General features: G+C 47.9%; 1 protein-coding gene across 1 annotated transcript in view; it reads right to left on the reverse strand.

Annotated features, from left to right (window-relative positions):
• The window catches only part of LOC128875743 (headcase protein), a 160,104-nt gene extending 157,300 nt beyond the window's left edge, over positions 1-2,804 (reverse strand). Inside the window, exon 1 of the mRNA XM_054121603.1 lies at positions 707-2,804. Within this exon, the coding sequence (XP_053977578.1) occupies positions 707-1,470 (764 nt within the window). The 5' untranslated portion in view covers positions 1,471-2,804. The remainder of the gene's footprint in view (positions 1-706) is intronic.
• Between the last annotated feature and the right edge of the window lie 11,698 nt (positions 2,805-14,502).

Genomic DNA, 14,502 nt, shown 5'->3' on the forward strand with positions numbered 1-14,502 from the left:
ATAATTTTATTCCTACACGTAGACCTCACAGGGAGAGAGCCATCGGTATCGTGACCGTCAGGCCAATTATTGTTTGTAACGAGTCGGTCGTCGTTTTTTTCCCTTGGCCACCACCGATCCGATACCACGAATCCAGAAAGGCTCGCTCGCACGTAATACGCGTAATTGCGGGGGCGTTGCCTGGCGAAACTGCCAGCGTATCTCCGACACCTATCGTCCCGAGGAATTAATTACCATCTTTCCGTGGCGTTTAACGCGATGGAAAATTATATAGGTCGGCTCGAAATTGCACGTGAATACTTGGGGGATGTTTCCCGTACCTTGTCATTAGCGGAAGAAATTGCAACACCGACCGAATATGGGACAACTGAGAACTTCGTTGCTCGTTAATTAAATAATTTCGCTCGATCGTATTTTAGAGACTAATTCTAGGTCTGTTAATGTTTATTTGGTAAATTTGTCCGAAGTAGAAACCTGATATTTTTTCAAAAATTGTACCAAGTTTTAAAAGGTTTACTGGAAATGGAACTCTGTTATCGAGTTTATGTAGTGCGCTATGCGAATTTTAAGTTAAACATTTTCTGTTAGATCTAAAAGCTATGATATATCAAGGTGTATAGAAAACTCTGGTCGTTCCGAGATATTTCTTTTTTCGAGGTTGCAGGTAGCCTTTTTTTGTTAGCATTAAGAAGAATTACGGGCTCACCGTGCTCGATCGCTGAAAAAATCGACCTTGCTCTTCTTCTTCATGATGGCCTGGGGCTGATGAAGCGGGCTGACGCTGGGCTCGCTGGTAGCCGGTGGGGAGCTGGATCCCGTGCTGGAAGACAGCGAACCAGCCCTTCCGCGGCCGGATTCGATCAACTGCAACTCGGTTGCACCGCGACCATTGGCCGAAACGTGATTGCCGTGGCTCGGCGGGCCAGCAGAAACGGCCAGCGTGGGCCTGCTGTTCTGACGATTGCGTCGTTTCTTTTTCTTCGCCTCGTTCTCCTCCTGCCTGTTGCCAGAAGCGTTCCCGCCTGTTCCAGGCGGCATCCAGTCCAGGTCTTTCTTCAGGTGTCCCCGACCGCAACGACAACCGCACGCTTTGAACGCGAGATCGTAACCCTTTTTCGTCCAGAGATTCTGATGGCGTTGTCGCTCGGACCAGCTACGTGCGCGTCCGCAACTCTTCAGATACGTGAGCACGGTTTGCTCCCAGGCGTCGAAGCACTCGCGATGCATGAACTGGCCGACAGGGCAATTGTCGTTGTTGCAGGTAACCTTGACGGTATCGTGCAATGAGTTTAGCCGAATCAACGCGTCGCCCCTGAGACACTCGCCGGTAGGCGTACAGCAACGCGTCGACGTCACTTGAGTTTGCACCAGCAGGTTGTTGTTGTCCATCGTGTCGTTGATGCCGGCACAGGCGCCCCCGTTTTCCATCAATGCACCACCGTGGCCGTTTCCGTGGCGCCGTGGTGCCATAACTTTCCTGAATTTGTACGGGATCCGTATGTATGCCCTCTCGTTCGCCTCCTCGCCAACTCTGATTTCTCTTCCCGGGTGAATTCGCGACGACTCGTGTAGGCAAGCTGAGGCTTGTGGCGACAAACGCAGCGGGTGATCGACCGATTGGAATTGATTCTTCGTTGCGCAACGGTTCCGTGAGACACTCTCTATTTCTTCATCTTCACGCAATTCCCGCGTCTCGCCTGTACCGTCTCATGCACACCCATTCACCGACCGATTCGTATTGCAAGATGCCGCGGGGAATTACAGTGACACCTCGAGTGTGAAACGGTCACTTGAGGGAAAAAGCGCGGTTCGTCGACGATCCAGTGGCGCGATGTTCGATCGTCATTCGTTGTCGCTTCGTTTAAATGGGACGAAACGAAGGGCACTTTGCGCACGAAACCTCGGAGAATCCACACGCGTCCCGAAAAAATCTGTTTATCGTGGTGGCGATGTTACGTGGCCACCAGAGTCAAGGTCAGCGTAGGCCCGAGCTAAAGTATCGACACGTTGTGTTCCCGGCACGGAACGGTCGAATGGATCGCGAGAGATTCACCGAATTCTCGCAGCCTCGAGCAAGGACGAGGAACGAATCCGTCACTGAACGTGTCTCGCCGGGTGCTTCTCTCGAATGTCAGGGTCACCGGGCGCGAAGCGCGCGCAGCGTCGAACGCAATTTCCCCGGATCGTCGAAAGTCGTTCCTCGCGCACCACTCGACGAGACGGAGAGATGATAATTGAAGCGATACGCGCGCAACGAACAACACACCGAGGCTCCGGTTCCTTCTTTTTTCTTTTTCCTCTCGTGCACAGAGTCCACGACGAAAAACACTTGCTCGCACGTAGGGTGCACCAGTCACTGAGCGCCGGCGACGACAGCGTGCCGGCTGCCGTGGCTCGGCGCGCGGGCGAGCGCGAAAGTGAGGCCCCATTGGGTGAAAGCGAAAGCAGCGTGGTGGGGGTCACGGCTAGCGCGCCAATCGATGCGCGCCGTTGTCGTCCCTCCGACGGGCGCACGCTACCGCTCTATCACGCTATCCCGTTCCCGCGTATCTTCCCGTTCTCGTTCCTCTCTCGGTCGCTGGCGCTGCATACACGAGCGCGCGTTTTACTTTTCGAAGCCGGCGAGGAGGCTCGCGTATAATTCTCGACACGCGTGTATCCCTCTTGTATACATACGTTCGAGCGAGTGTGCGACGTACCACATCTACGACAATGACGTTTTCGACGTATCTCTCCAGCTACGCAGATATCGTAACGAGATAACGCTTGCCAAATTGAAAATTCTTTTCCGGCGGATCTCGCAGCGATGGTAAGTGAGTTGAACGAATCGATAGATAACAAATTAACTCGAATACGTGATTCTATGGACGTACATGTTTAATATCGTTTCGCGACGTCTCGTTCCAAAGCTTGGAAAACTTTAAGGTGTCCAGCCAACGTGGATGCTCAGAGTCAATAATTCTTTCTTTTTTATGCAAAACAGAAAGCCGTTGGCGTCGCCCTTAGAGGACCATTTCTTTCCGATACTTTTCGAGTTTTCGAATATGTCAGCGACTTTCCCTTACATCTTTTGCGAACGTCTCGACGGGATCGGCTCACATCGCGTGATTGAATATTCTCGCTAGGTTCGTTGCCATTGGCTTTTATCGTTCATCTTCTAAGAGCAGATACGGCGTACGTGCCGAGTACCATGTATGTATTTCGAATTAGCGGTGACTCGACACACTCGCCTTAACGTATCAATTATACATGAATGTTTAATGCGTATAAAATGTAGTTTCTCTTTTGCTTCGACTATAAAGGTATTCGACTCTTTTTGGAAGCTTGTGAGTATCGAACTGTTAGAGAGTTGTGGTTATGTAAAAGTATCTATTACCATTAGTACGAAAAGAACAAAAGGAGACAGGGCCGGGGCAAGGCAGGTTCAGCGCATTCGCCGGAACCTGGCTCCGCGTTTTAAAATGCCCCGCGTTTTAAAAGGCCCCGCGGTCTACGAAAATTACTGAATTAAAAGGTACCGATTTCGATTAACTTTTTACAGAATGATGATACCATTAACAAATGGAAGCAATTTTTGCTGAGATGCAAGACATTTTTTTAGTAGCGATGATTAAATTGAAAGGAGTAACAAAAATCATCAAAGTATTATTATTTAATATTCATCTTATAAAAAATATATAACATTTGGTAATAAATAATTCCTCGTTGTAAAATTGAAGCGTAGGATTCGAGTGTGAATTCAGGTCCCACAACATTTTTGAACCCGGCCCCGCAAAACGTCACGCCGGTCATGAAAGGAGGCAACACTTGGGGTGGTCTCGGCAAAGATTAATTTCCTCGAAAATCGATAGACGGTCGAACATCAGTCTACTTTGAAGTGAGCCATGTATCGCCCCGTCTGGTGGACAGTAAATAACCTTCGTCGGTAACGCTGTGTACAGTACTCGCGACAGTCTCTTTTTCTCGAATGTGACTTCTGTCGTGTGTACTTTTGCTTCAAGGGAACGTTGGTATGAAACAGCAAAGCGTCTCGCGAGGTGTAAATATTTACGCCTCTGGCCCTTGGGTATATTACGTCAAATTCTAGAGAAAAGTGTTGCGATTCTTTTTGCGTCGCGAGCGTGACCCTGTGTACAGTGCGTATTTTCATCGTGTGAACTTTTTCATCGCGTGAACTTTTTCATCGCGTTCCCGCCATAATTCTTCGCGGGAGATGAATTTCAGGGACGCGTCGGTCATAGCTTCTGTTTGTTCTTGCCGTGTCGTGTGTTTAACGCGTAAGTAGATTTCGTGTAAGAATACGAATTTTTGGAGAGGTTAGATACGCTCGAGGTTCGAATGCAGCGAGTTAACGCGAAAGGGTAATCGGAATTGGTGGAAAGCCGAGCAGCGTCGCGATACGCGTTTAGAAGTTAGATAAGCCATCTTAAATTTAACCAAGGTTGCGGTTACGCGATTTTACAACGTTTTCATTTTTATTTCCAGCCTCGTTCCACAGTCGTCCCGATCGCTCAAGAAACGTCGAACCACTTGACGAGATGTATTTGGAATCGGAGCGCTATTCTGGACCGCATTTGAACGCCAATGACGTGTATATTGTACAAACATATTTTTTCGCCAACATTTTCGGACATTGCCTCGACTGAAATTTATGACGAGACTCCTTTAGAGGAGAGTTCATATTTTCGTTTGCATCTCGTATACAGGGTGTCCCGAAAATGTTGTAACAGCTTGAAAGGGGTGGTTCGGGAGGTGATTTGAAACAACTTTTTCCTTAGCGAAAATGTTGTCCGAGGTTTCGTTAAGGAGATATTAACGGAGAACACTGACCAATCAGCGGGCGCTGCATTGGCATTCTCGCGCTCTGATTGGTCGGGGAGTGCGTAGCCTACGCTACCGCGAGCGCTCCATCGGCATCCTCGCGCTCTGATTGGTCAGTGTTTTCCGTTAATATCTCTTCAACGAAACCTCTGACAACATTTCCGCTAAGGAAAAAGTTGTTTCAAATCACCTCCCGAATCACCTCCTTCAAGGTGTTACAACATTTTTGGGACACCCTGTATTTGGGATAAACTGGTATTTTTGAATTCAGAGACTGAAAAACTTGCGAAGCAATATTTGTCGTATCGCACACGTCATTTATCTGCAATTACGAGAAATGTTAGGTTATGGTTACGCTATTACGTTTAGGGGCCTCGTAACGAAGCAAGCTCGAGGCACAATCTCGTTCGCGCGCGCGAAAACGGGATTATGTTTACCTCGCACCACGCGATCCGAAAATATCGCGAGAGCGTTTATTGATAAATAAATCGGCGGTCTACGTATGCGTATCGGTTCTGTTCTCGTTTCGCTGCGTTCTCTTTCCCCCCATAGGACGGTTTATCGAAACTTTTGACAAGCGAATTGCACAAACAACGTTCAGAGATATGTATATATGTATATTAACGGGTAACCGTGGCGCTATCCCTTATCGAACGGTTCTGGCTTATCTGCGGCGAAGGTCATTAATGGCAGAGATTACATCCGGTGGTGCGAGAAATAAAAAGAATTGCCGGGACTAAAATAAACTGTGCGAAACGAACACGGTGTGGTTGGCGAAAGTATTCGAGCGCTTGCAGTTGAGAATTATGATGATTCAGGGACGGAAGTTATTATATATTATTAGAATTTCTAGAGCAGTCGTAGACGAGATTTACTTTTCCGTTTCCACCGTAGTTTTAGATTCTTATTAGAACGTTAAAAATAGATAGATACGACGTGACAATGACACGACTTGCTATATGTCGTGCAACGCTCATTCTGATGTACTTTAACGTAAAGGCAAAGTTTTAAATAATGCAGACTTAGATAGATGGCCGTCAGGCGGTTACCGCAACTTCCGTCCATTCTCTTATCGTCCTGTGTCCTGGAAAAATCGTGCTTGTTGCGGGAGAAGAGCCAACGTGCGCGAATTTTTTATCGTGCGATACACGTGTTTACACTGACATATATATTGCCAGCGATTGTCGACGCCCACGCAGATGTGTCAGCGGAAGATTCTTGCGCAAACAATGGTTCCCAGTACCGCTATATTAAATATTAATGAAACGTGATCACGACCGACGTCGATAAAATCGACTTAGGATTAATTTGGCGAAATTTTCGAACGATTCCCACGGGCATCGGAGGACACAGGAGAGCACCGCTATCGGGAACGCATAACATAGAGTCGATTTTGCCCTGCTGTCGGCTCGCGTGTGCTCGTGCGAGCGAAAACCACGCGGCGAAGCCGGCTCCTGGGACATCGACGAAACGAGATACGTATTAGATTACGTTGCATAATTTTATCGGCGATCGTAAAGCTGTTACGAAACGTGAGACTCCCAATTCTCTAAAGACGCGAGCCATAAATAACCCGTGTTGATCAAAATAACGTCAAACCCACCATGGCTCCAGCATTACGGAAACGTTTACCCGTGGCATGCTTCGTTTCGTGTCGAGGCTCTTAGGTGAAACAAAAAACCATCCTTGGAATATTGTTTTCGTTGTACGAGATACTCTGCTTCGACAGTTCTCTAGACAAATAACAAATCGGCGTTCAACGGATTTCTCCGAACAGCTTTAGAAAAACTAGTCGGAATCTTCGAGGGAATTCGTAAACAAACGTTCACAGAACTCGAATAAAAGTTTGAATTTATAGCTACAAGAATTTCTTAAAATCTGGATACGATGTAGTCCACGTGTCAATTATAACCAAACGATGACTTAAGCACCGTCTAATTTTAAGCGATAGACATCGTATTACAATTTCGACAAGATCGCTGACACGGACCGTAAAAACTGACCTTCTTTGTCTATTCTTCAACGTAGAGTCCCATCTTTAGAACAGTTCCCTAGTTAAAGAATTTTCCTGTATTTCCTCTAACGATGAACAAATTCTCTAAAATGGTACGTGGTAGATTAGACCAAGGCGAATAGCATACAGAGCGTCGTTCTCTCCTTGGTTTGCGTTTAAACATTCACCCAGCGACGGGGAAAGAGCCCGAGCCGAGATTTTACGATTCTCACGTGACGAACACCCGGACACGGTAATAAATAAAAGGCCCTGGGACCTCGCAGGGTAGAGATTCACGGTACGTTCTCGAGTGTCTGTGCGACGATCGGCGACGAATTCGATTCGTCTCGATGATGAATACCTGGCCTGTTTATATCGAATCGTGTAAATATTGTATCGGCGCTAAGAGCCCATAAACGCAACGGGGAATCTGGGTCAGTCGGTGGCTACGTTAAATCGAGGCTTGCGCGAGAGCGAGGGAGAAGAACCGTCACCCTGGGGTAACAGGACGTCGAGGCATTCGAAAAAGGATAATCCGGCGTCCTCGAGAGGGCCCCGCATGAAAAAGTTGTTTTGATCGGTTCGGGTTTCTAGGACGGTGACCGTGAATAGGGCTTTGAGCTGGTATACGACTCGCACAGGCTTGGGGGGTTCGTGCACGGGGGAGAACCAGATGTCACCGAAAGGGACACGGCCCATACAGTTTGGTTCGCGCGTGAAGAGATCCGCTGGGGCGATTAAAAAATTCGAAGGAGCCAGGACGGGCGAAAACCGGAGGTCCCGTAAGCGACAGAGACAATTGAGCGGAAGAAAAATTTCTTCCGTTCGAAACATGGGTCGGGGACCGTGGCGTCGTGTTCGTCGACCTTCTGTTCCGTGACTAAGTAGGTTCACGTCGAATTATTTATTCAACGACACAGTTTGATGTGGTAAAACCTGGTGTATAGTGTTGAGGTATTTCGGTTAAATACTCAATTAATAGTATTATTAATATACAGGCCCAACGTCGATTTGTCTATTATAAAATGGCCAATAATGCACACACACACACACGCACACAAAAATAATAGTGCTACAATGGCAAAATAACAATTGTATGATTCACACGTGCTCACTCTCAAAGGTCTCTCGAAGGAAGTAAGAGACAGGCGTAAGAGCACATGTTATCAAGCAAAAAAAAAAAAAAAAATTACGTACATACGCTCCATCTGCTAAATTTAGCGCGTACCTCTTTCGCACTCGTACTATCGTTTTCGTGTGTGGAAGGCGAGCTACTTGAACAGTTTACTTCAACATATAGTTCCAAAGCATTCTGGCAAGAGTATCGTTTTCATAAATTTCCGACATCGTCTATCCATTTACCGATTCACCCTATGCGCCATCTGCGAATGATCTCGCCGCGGCTGTTCGCGCAGATTGCAAAGATCAGTTTAGTCCGTACAATAAAAAAAGATTCGAGCTCGTTCTCCGTTGGATACGCGAACGTCGGCACGTTCGCGAGGGTGTGCTGGCGTAAGCAGAGATTCAAAGTCCCTGATGCAGTTTGGTGCGCGAGCAGCAGCGGCGTCGGCGTCGAAGGTGGGTGGAGGGTGTGGGTTCGGTGGATGGGGGGTTTTGAAGGTTGGGGGCACCGGGTTGACCGTGGGGTGCTGAAAAGCGGAGGTGTAGGTCTAGGTTCAGGGGCGGCAGTGCCCGGATGGGCGTGCACTTTCGGTTTCAGGCTGCGCATGCCCGCTGCACTCCTCGTTCTCGCCCTCTGCAGCCGAGGACTCTATGCGCTCATAAAGTTTCTAGCCACGTAAAATTCAACGCCACCGCGCAGTCGTTGTTCGTAGAAGCGGCGAGAGCGTTGTTGGTACGGCGTCGTCTCCGCTCGCGTCGCTATCTCGTCAGGATCGAAAATTACAGGGCGTCGATCGTGGACGAGCAGGTTCGTACCCGGGCGAGAGCACCCTTTCCGACGTTTCCCGCTCGCCCGCCACGTCCCTCGCGTTTCTCGGACTTGTTACACACTCACGACGCCCGATCGAACCGAATGCGCCCCTTTAGGATCCGTGAAATAGCCGGGATTCGCGATGCTTACGCAGCAAACCTCCCGCGGGGAGTCGGATTGTTTTTACGCCATTGGCTGGAGGCCATTTTTGCCACTCGACGGAAAAGGCTAATTTCTACATTCGATAGGCAGACGATAATTACGGGTCGATGTGTAGTAGAGTAGCTTGATATCTCATTTTATATTTAACCGTCTACCAATTCCTGTTCAAGGCAAGCCCTTACCTCTAAACCACTTTAACCATCTTCAGGAAACCGCGAAAAGTCGTATAATCACGCGTTGTTTATGCTCCACACATGACGAACCACGCCCTGCGTGAGCGAACGCGCGGAGAATCGAGACGCGTCGAGCCACCAGATATCAAGGGTAACGCGGTAATTACTTTCGTCTCCCTAATTCGCGTTGCTTCCGTGTGCACACAATTATTTGACTTCCCGGTAGACGGCACGTACAAACGTTCCTCGTGGTTATCCAGGGAAATTTCGCTCCGACTACGAAGATGCAATTTTCGCCGTGTCCGCGCAGCACCTTTGCGGGGAACACCTGGTAATCTCGTTGACCACCTAAGTGCGATTAACTGTTTGGATAATCGTTTGGCTGCGCAATGACCTCGCGGCAGTGTGTACGATTGGTCGCGGAACTCTGTAAACCCTTTTACGACGCGTTCGACGTTTGTTAATTTGCATTTACAGTTGCCTGGTAAAAGCTGACATTATGCAACTTCGTTCGAACAAAAAAAAAAAAAACATAGAAAGAAAAAAATATTTGTTTGGAGTTGCTATTAATAATGAAAAAAATTTGAATACGCATTTGATACCACAGTATTAAATCTGGAAGTTTAAAGGAGACGAGCAGGGGTTATTCAACGTTTGCGTGGCCGTTTCGCGACATCCGATCTCGCGAGTAGTCGTGAAACCTTAAACAAGCCCGGTGCAATGAACGGAAATTGACGTACCGGTCGAGCGCGTAGCGGAAAGAACTTTAATTAATGGCCCTCGGTGAACGAACTGTTCTGGTTAATGATCGGGGTTGCACGAAATACCAGAAAAATGCAGATTAACGTAACGAATAGTTACTCTGAAACGCGTCGATAATGGGACGAAAGGTTCGCCTTGCAATTATTCGAGGGGCGATCGGCTCCGGGAAGGTCGAGGATTAAAGTAACAAATCGAAGTACTTATTTTTTCCCGCGCTTAGCATCGATAAATTATTGATATTTAAAATGCTCGTTGGCGCAACGCAGCCAGGCGACGGTGTTGGTATAATTTGTTCACGGATGGACTCGGCTTATTTCCGTCGCTAGGCAAAGCTATTCATAGCGTACCGACATGCAATTGCATAAAGGCAGTGGATACGTTGACCCTAAGCGTTACGTAACTCGCGTCTAGCGCCAGCTATCAGCGGAACGATAACACCGCCGCTCGATAGTTGGTCCGCCGTTGTATATCTATGAGAGGCATTTGCGCCTAGATCGTTGTATTATTCGCAATCTCTTCGTGCCTTATCTTTTCGGGTAACGTCCATCGACTTTCGAAACAAACGTCCCGTTTGTACGCCCGTTACCGTCGTCGGCGAGACTGCGCGTCCGCATCGGTTACCGTTTATCTCTCCGCATACTTATGTACGTGGGAACGTTACGGTAAACGACGCCGACGATATCGATACTCTCGGTAACAAGGATTGTCCTTCGATAAACGAAAAACTATCGCGGATAAAAAAGGAATCTCGGCCGTCGGATGGGCATTAAAGTTGCGTTCGATAAGAATCCGATGACCGTGCCAACGAAAGTATTACTTATCTACCGGGGCATCCGATGTCCTCGTTATCTCCCAGATAGCTTTCGCGCGGTACCATCGTCGTACAAATAAAAATCACGAGAGGCTCGCGAAGGCTTGCGAGAAGAGAAATATAAAAATTACGTAGATGGTTAATAGACGTTAGATTCTTCTTCCTCTGACGAAAATATTTGCCAGTTCCTTGGCGATGCACCTGCAGGCTCGCAATCGACAAGTTCGAGATCCATTGGCGGCTGGCATCATAGGTTCGCGAGCGCGAGTTTAACGGGCTGTTAGATTTCAAAGTTTGCCTCGGGCGGGTTGTGGAAATACACAGAGGCGATCGTAGTTTGCAACAAAGCTGCGTGCCGGTTCGATGGCTCCGGAACGTTCGCCAAGATCGAAACTGGGTTACGCTCGCGGCTTGGAAATATAAGCGGAGATCCGCGCGCGCGACTGCTCGACAAAGCCACGGTCGCCCGCTTCTGTAACCCTCGCATCCACGCACGTTTATTCGGAAACTGGTCTGTCCTCCAATCTGGAGCCTTTTGTGCGCATCTGCAAGCTCACGTGTCCCCTCTATTCAGACCAGCGAGCTCGGGATATCTGACCGCGAACCCGCCTTTTCAGGGATTAAATCTCTTCGAACGAATACAATTCGAACGGGACGATTTACTTGGACCGGTTCGCGTGCTCGCCCATGCCAGGGTTTCTCAAATTTATCCGACGTCACGAAGAGATCGGAAAGTAACGTTTCAACCGGTAAAGAAATATTTATTCTTGGCTTGGCAAAGTATTTTCGGGTGTTCTGATAACAAGCAGTCATATGTTTAAGAAAACTGTAGAGATTGGTATTATTAGGCTTTCGATGCGATCGACCGATAGCTCGAGGATGATTTATGACACAGTTTAGTATGTCGTGTTCTCAGAACGGGCTTGCAACTCGGTGCGATCTGCACTCTTAAAATAAATATACTACGTGTGTTCTTGCCTCGATTGACTTAATGACGTAAGCCTCTAGTGGTAGAGCTGCGCGATTTTCAACCGATCCACAGCGATAGTCTCGAGTAACTCTACACCACCGCAGTTCGTTCAGGAATTGTTTATTCAGCTTCGAATACCGCTCATGTTCACCAGTCTTGAAGAGACCCGCTCGATCTTCTCCAGACTCCCGAGTCGCGCATCATTTCGTCGTTTGTCGAATTCGTCCCCGAGCACGCGCGCGGGCAACCATAACCGCGGCGTGTACGCGCTAATTACGCAACGGGTGATTCACGGCGCGCACATTTGTTTTGTCGGTCCGAAGAAAACGGCCGCCTTAATTGCCGAGCGAACGGATTTATGCTAACGTCCCGTGCACCTTGGCGCGGCGTAAATTTAATTACTCCCGTATCCAGACACCGTGCGCGAGGATAATTAAAATATTCAGTCGCGTCTTCTTCTTCAGGCCGAGCTAGCGGTTTCCGAGGTAGGGGTCACGTTCTACAATCCAGAAAAATGGGAAGAATGGGAAAGAACATTCTTCCTGTAAGAAAAACCTAGACAAACAGATTTGGAGTAGATTTCATTGTATCTAATCTTCGAAATTAAACCTCTCTCTTCGCGAGGTGACTCACGTGTCGATAACCGTTTTCTAGAATGTGCTAGGCCTACTTTGCCGAACGATTAGGTCCTCGATCGATTCAAGATCCTACGGTACACTCCGATAACACAGACAAACGCAGAGTCACCTACCGCGGTCGCCACGATAAAACTTAATCAAAGGGTTGCAATTACGGCCGCTGGCGTGGCTCGAAGCCATCGATCCGAGCCAGCTAGCTGCTCGCTCGATCTCCGCGAAATCCGAAAACGTGATCTGGGATCTTATCTATCGCAATGATTTACGATACGGTCGTATATACAATTCGACCGATAACCGACTAAACCACGAGCACGAGCTCCGTGGCACGAGAGAGCCAAGTGTCGGTCGATCGACGATAACGCCGCCCATCAAAGTGCTTTCTAAGATCACACCGTGAGGTCACAAGACGGGGCCAACGACGATTTACGACGTTTATTATTGATAGAGTCGTCCAAGAAGGTGAACGACGCGATTCTTCGAAGACGGTGGCACGGTGAACTCGGTCGTCGTGGCGCGTAGCTATCCTACTTTCATAAAACTTTACACAAGATCATCCGAGACACAAATCAAAGTTGTATCACGTTTTTAAATGGTAATTAAATGAAAAAGTCAATCGAATAAATGGTACTTGCGAGTCCGAAATTGAAGCTTACTTTCATGGCGGATCCATGGCCGAATGGTCGCAATCGCTTTCTCTCCCACGTATCGCGCGAACTTTCGCGATTAGATATCGGGAATCGCCCGACGACCGTTTCTAGCTACTAGCGCCGATTAGATAGGACCATAATTGCGGAACAATGACCGACCGTAGGCCGTTAGCACCGGGACATTGTATTGCCGCGAGAGTCTCGTTCGAGAATCGATACGTCGAGGCCTGCCTACGCGAGCCGGCGTTCCTATACGTCGATAATTTCGATACCGTGCGAATCGCGATTATCCGCGCGTGTATACCTGTCCGTTCGCCCGTGAACGCTCGAATTTACAACGCTTGCTTTAACACCGTTTCGCGCATTTCACCTCCTTCCCCCTCCAATCCTTTTAAATCCCGCTCAACGTTCGCAGCTATCGGGGTGTCTTTATTATCGCAAGCGGTTATTTAGGGCACGGTGAATTTTTCTATTCCGCAGCCTAAACTCTTCTTGCCTAAACTCTTTTTAACCGTAGAAGACTTCTCATCCGAATATATTTACGCGCCAGGACGCGAATGGGGCTCGAATTTATTTTCCATCGTTGAAAGACATTCTGGTGTTTTCCTTGGTTGGAAGAAAAGAGTTTGGGAAACGCTGCTGGAGTGAATTTCTTGGATGGGAGGAGACGTTCGATGCCCCTGTAGCTAAAACAGCTCCTCCCATGGTTCTTTTATCCAGCAGCTTCGGTCTTAGTTTTCTATTTCCGGTCTTCAATTTCCGACAGTAAATATCCGGCTGATCTTGCGAAGTATCCTCCATAAAAATGTCATCTCTATTTGCTCCCTATGCAAAGATAGACGTCCGTTCAAATTTATACTTGCAACGCCAACAACAACTAAAATTCAAACTTACGACTCCCTCGAAGAAGGAGCGAAATCGATACCAACGGAGAACGTGCTACGCTTATAGAGCTATTTCTTATCAGCTTACGAGCTTGCTAGCAACGCTCAGAAAGCTTATTAATGGTCGGACGAAGCGCATGGCTCGGATACCGCTGATCGATACATTAATTCCAAACGTGCCAAGTACACGCCATCCGCAAATCTCATCGAGGATGCGTGACGAGTTTATCAGGAAATGTGGTCTGCGGAGAGTAGCAGTCAACACTTTAAGCATTCTACGAAGTCGACAGACTTCTGCGATCGTTTCCTTGCTTCGTTGAAACCATGGCATCGCGGTTGTTGTACGTGGTTTAAAGTTAACGCGTAGAGTACGATGTCCTATGTGACGAGAATGATTCGAGTACATTAAGTCTTGTTTCGAAAGTGTAGATGCAAGAACTCTTATCGAAATCGGTCGAAGTAAACCGTGTTAGAATCATTTATAGAGAAATATAGAACTGGATTCAGGGAATGCTTCATGAAATAGAAGCGAGTGTAAAGTAACAGTTGCGACTCCAGACCTGTTTGAACATATTTGAGTGACGAACAAGTTCCTTGGGCTTCGTTACGTTTGGCACTTTCATGAATTAACGCAACTATATAAATTAGAAAACCACCGCGGCGCGATTAACGTTCTCCGAACGAGTTCGCGTTACTGGCTCTCGGATC

Source organism: Hylaeus volcanicus, chromosome 4, assembly GCF_026283585.1.
Source record: "Hylaeus volcanicus isolate JK05 chromosome 4, UHH_iyHylVolc1.0_haploid, whole genome shotgun sequence".
NCBI classification, from domain to species: Eukaryota; Metazoa; Arthropoda; class Insecta; order Hymenoptera; family Colletidae; genus Hylaeus; species Hylaeus volcanicus.